This window comes from Tachysurus fulvidraco, chromosome 13 (assembly GCF_022655615.1).
Source record: "Tachysurus fulvidraco isolate hzauxx_2018 chromosome 13, HZAU_PFXX_2.0, whole genome shotgun sequence".
Lineage (NCBI taxonomy): Eukaryota > Metazoa > Chordata > Actinopteri > Siluriformes > Bagridae > Tachysurus > Tachysurus fulvidraco.
The window spans coordinates 23,709,840-23,714,839 of record NC_062530.1 but is presented as its reverse complement, the minus strand read 5'-3'; the positions used below and the strand labels follow the sequence as shown (position 1 = coordinate 23,714,839).

The 5,000-nt window shown below is 43.7% G+C and overlaps 1 protein-coding gene across 3 annotated transcripts in view; it reads right to left on the bottom strand.

The window, feature by feature from the left end:
* Positions 1–483: 483 nt before the first annotated feature.
* Positions 484–5,000, bottom strand: part of LOC113652265 (BTB/POZ domain-containing protein kctd15) — a 34,148-nt gene continuing 29,631 nt past the window's right edge. For all 3 annotated transcript variants that reach the window (XM_027161204.2, XM_027161203.2, XM_047822790.1), the window contains one exon: positions 484–2,484. In XM_027161204.2, coding sequence (XP_027017005.1) covers positions 2,326–2,484 — 159 coding nt within the window. In that variant the 3' untranslated portion in view covers positions 484–2,325. The remainder of the gene's footprint in view (positions 2,485–5,000) is intronic.

Below are 5,000 nucleotides of genomic sequence, written 5' to 3'. Positions count from 1 at the left end.
CTAAATCTTTGTATCATACACGCGTTAAAGTATCGCATCATATCGTATCGTACTCGACTCGTACAATATTAGGTTGTTGATGTGTACGCGCTCTAACACTGAGACAGCTGACTCTGTCGATCACAAGGCAAGTGGCAAGGCAGGAGTCCAACGTATCATATAACATACAGTACGCTGCTACGACTGCCCGTCTTGCTAATTGCTTTAATTTGAACTCGAGTGTCTTGCACAGAGCCCTGACTCTGACTCTGACTCTAATGCTCTTGTAGCTGAACAGAGAGAATCCAGTGAAAAGCTTCCCAGAATAGTGGAGATTATTATAACCGTAAAAAAGAGACTAAATCTGGAACAGGAAGTCCAACAAGCTCAGGTGTTCTTTAGGTCATAAAGTGTATGTTGATATAAAACAGACTAATGATATCAGGTTAATGAAAGCTCCACATCTCCCACACCGTCCCCGAGAAAGACTCGATGAAACAATGAAACAATGAAGCTGTCCTTCTTTCATTCCAAACAGGACAGGCTTTATTTTCAGAGTGCAAATGCTGTCAAAAATGTGTCTTCATTTAAATCATTTAAAGGTGCAAACAAATCCACAACATCTCCAAACACATGACTCCAATAAAAGCCTTGCCCTCACTCACTAAGCGCTTCCTACATGGACAGGTAACATGATTGACAGCTGACATGTGCCTGGTTCTGATTGGCTGGATTTATTTTTTTACTGATCCTGTGGTGCCACACAGACCGGAGTTTCTCCTCTTTATTCGTATGATTAAACCGTTACCAGACGTTACAGGATTAAACAGAACAGCTGATCCCATCTGACGAGTGTCGGGTGTTTTCAGTGTTGTGAGAAGCGTGTGTACGTCACCATGGTTACGTGTCTGACAAACACACCGATGTGATACAGTGAGGAATTCAGCTACCACACAAGACCTTAAAAGAAAAAATTTAATTCACCTTAATAAGCACAACAATAACGTAACATATTCACGATTAATGAGCATCAGGGCTGCTGAGCCGCGGAACGCTATGTTAGCGCTGAAAGGCTTTTAGTTCTCGTGATCGCTAGCAGGCGTGATTCAGAGTCAGCCCTGTGTTAGTCTAAGTGCAGATGTATGTTCTCGGGCATTTACGCTCGAGTGTTTGACACAATTCTGACTGTTTTCTGATTTAGCTATGATCATGAAAAGGTCAACATGAATGTACAATTTCCATTCTGTGATATCTGTTGATTTGATTTCAGGCTTGCTTTCTTTAACACGTAGCGGCATGTAGCTTATTCTGGATCTGAATGTTTGTGGATATGTCTTGAGAATTGTATTACACACGCTCTGTGTTACCTGGGCCTGCTGCAGGAAGAGCTTTAGTAATACTTGTGTTTGCTCGCAGCTCTGTTTAAACAAAGCGGCCTTCTCTGGGCTCTGGATGCTTTACAGTGTGCGGTGTGTTAACTGTGATGCCTCGGGCCATGAGAGTGTTTTCAGAGACGCAGCGACTCGCTCTTGCTCTCCGCGTGAGCACGACTCGCATTTATCCTTCATATAACAAAAGAAGCATAAAGTAAACAAAGAACATAAAAACCGTAGCATTAGGGACTTTATACATCATGGTGGCAGACAAAGAATAAGAAGTTTTTTTTTAGATTTTATAAACAACAATAACAGGAAACAATAGTTTTGGCCAGTCCTCTGAGCACAGAGTCTGTTCACTGCACCTTAGCTGTCTCTGTGGTGTCGTTGTGGCACTTTGCCTGCGTTTGGAGGTGGAACGTGGGAGAGAGAGAGAGAGAGGGATAAGGAGACAGAGAGAAGGAGAGAGACAGAGATAGAGAGAGAGAAAGAGAGAGAGAAAGAGAGAGAGAGGGAGAGTGAGGGAGGGAGACAGAGAGAGAGAGCGAGAGAGAGACAGTGGCTTCCCTGAATACAACCCGTTCGCATGCAGTGTGAAAACATCTCACGCTGCACTGACAGAAGGAGGAGCCTGCGGGAGAAACCAGCTTCTTATTGGCCAGACAGAATGTCATTTATCATCACTAGAGTGAGCAGCCGAGTGAAATGTTTCTGTTCTGCCCATTCTCTTGTCTTACTTCTTGTTCTTTGGGTTGTTCTTGTGTGACTTTGCGTGTTTTGTGTCTGTTACATTCCGCTTTAGGTAACAGGTGTGTGTGTGTGTGTGTGTGTGTGTGTGTGTGTGTGTGTGTGTGTGTGTGTGTGTGTGTGTGTGTGTGTGTGTGTGTGTGTGTGTGTGAGTGTGTGTGTGAGTGTGTGTGTGATTCTTTAAGGGCAGCTTAGTCTGTGTCAGTGAGACGAGTATGTGTCTCTAGTCCAGCGGCTCCTGTTTTATCCTGAGGGGCGTGTTCATGTTTTGGCTCCGCCTGTCCTCACGACACAGCACATACTCGCTGAACTGGGAGGAGTCGACGCCGCCGCCACATGACGCCGCCACGCTGAACCCCTTCTGGAACAGACGCTCCAGCACCTGCAGGGACGGAGAGAGCCGAGGGTGAAAATCACACGTGAAACACAAACCTCATTCGGTTCAGCAGTGTTGCTGCTTCAGACCAACCGTTCGTATTAGCGATGAAGCTGAAGCTTCGAACTTGTACAAAGTGAAACAAAGAGCCAATGGGAAGAACTGATAGGATGAAGATCCGAGAAACTCACATGAAATATGAAACAATATTAGTATATTATGAATATACACTAAGACACGGTTTATTCTTACTTTAACTGACTTTTGTAATCCGTTTCTACTCGTTCTAGAACCTTCTACAGGGTCGGTGTCTTTATTGTAGCCAATGCTTTCAATCAGAACCATGCAATACGTACTGGGAAGAGAGGGAGAGAGAGATAGAGAGAAAGAGAGAGAGAGACAGAGAGAGAGATAACGAGAGAGAGTGTGAGATTGAGAGAGAGAGGGAGAGAGAGACAGGGAGAGAGAGAGAGAGGAGAGAAAGAGAGAGAGAGAGAGAGAGAGGGAGAGAGAGACAGGGAGAGAGAGAGAGAGAGAGAGAGAGAGAGAGAGAGAGAGAGAGAGAGAGAGAGAGAGAGAGAGAGAGGAGGCGATTGAGAGAGTGGGAAACAGAGAGAGGGGGAGAGTGAGAGAGATAGCGAGAGAGAGTGTGAGATTGAGAGAGAGAGAGAGAGAGATAGAAAGAGAGACAGGGAGAGAGAGAGGGGAGAGAAAGAGAGAGAGAGAAGAGAGAGAGGGAGAGAAAGAGAGAGACAGAGAGAGACAAAGAGAGAGAGAGATACCAAGAGAGAGATATCGAGAATAGCGAGAGAGAAAAGACATATATATACAAATATATATCTATATATAAATAGATAGATCCAACTAGATAGAGAGAATATAGATCACATAGAGACAAAGAGAGAGAGACAGAGAGGGAGGGAGAGAGAAAGAGAGAGAAAGAGAGAGAGACAGAGAGAAAGAGAGGGACAGAGATTGATAGAAAATAGAAAACTTCTCTTTAGCCGTTGATCATGACCGTTCCTGGAGTGAGAAACATTACAAGAGAAAGCAGAGCAGAAATGTAACCTAAATATAAACATACAGAAATGTTAACGTCCTGCTCACTTATCTGTTTCTAACATTTTCTGAACGTTTGATGGAGAATATAAATACTCTAACGTAATGCACCAGCTAATTCCCGAGCGTTTGAACGAGCCTACAAAATGTCCTTCGGCTTCGTGTTTGGATTAAATCCCGCCTCCCTGTAAGTCACTGGGGATAAAAGCATCGCAAAAAAAGAAATAAATGTAAATGTTTTGCAGTCGGCTTTGCAAAAAAATACACAACAAAAAAACCTTGTTGACTTTGTGGCCTGACTTTTTATTCATTTGATTTATGGACTGAAGGAGAAGAGGCCCGTCGACATGGAACCAGATGAGAACGGGAACGAGTGAAGGAGAAGAAGGAAATCCTGCAGAAAGGAATAAATACAGATGAACACGGGAGGTTGTGTTAATGCCGCACAACGCTCACTATTACACAAAGCAGGAAAATGAAGAGGTGTTTGTGCTCCTACGGAAAATGCGGAACAGAACTTCCTCTTAATTTACAGCGGGTTTGGAAAATATCCCCCCCCCCCCACACCCCCAACAGGATTTAAACTTTATTGGGTTATATATTTAATTTGAAATGTTTTAAATTTTACTTTGTCTGCCATTAATCTACAAACAATAACTCGTAATGGAAACAAGTTTTACGCATTATCTTTTGTTGCAAATTTATTAAAAATCCAAAACCGAAATCTTTCTCTTGGATAACGACTCCGAGCCTTAATTTATTACTTTGTAGGAGCAACAACTGCAACAATTTTTGCAATAATTACAGAGTCTTTGGTTTAATGTCTATACAAGCAGTTGTGTAGTTTCTCCTGTTCTCTGTAGCAGCTCCTCTCGAGCTTGTTCAGATCAGATGAGTCTGTAAACTGCCATCTTTAGGTCTATACGCAGATGATCTGTGGGATTCGGGTGTAGGGGCCAATCAAGAACATTCAGAGACTCGTCCTGAGACCCGAAGCCACTCCGACGTTGTCTTAGCTGCATGCTTCAGGTCGTCATCATGCTAAAACTACTTCAACCTGGCCCCTGCTGCTGAGAAGCACCCTTTCAGTACGACGCTGCCACCACCATGCTTCACCATATGGATGATATAATCAGGCTGATGAACAGCACCTGGTTTTCTTCACAGACTCGCTTGGAGTTCAGCCCAAAGAGTTTCATTTTGTTCTCAGAAAATTCTTTCCTCATGCTTTTAGATTCTTTAAAGTGCCTGCCAGACTCAGGAGTGGCTCCTGACGAGCCATAAAGTTCTGATCGATAAAGCATTTCGGAGATGCTGTTGTTCTAATGGCGGGTTCTTCCATCGCTTTGAAGAACTTTTGAAGGTCACTTTTTGAAGGCCATTCTGTTGGAGAAGCTTTGGTTTTCTTGGTCAGCTCATTGAACGAGGCCCTTCAAGCTTGGTTACTCAGTATGGCAAGACGG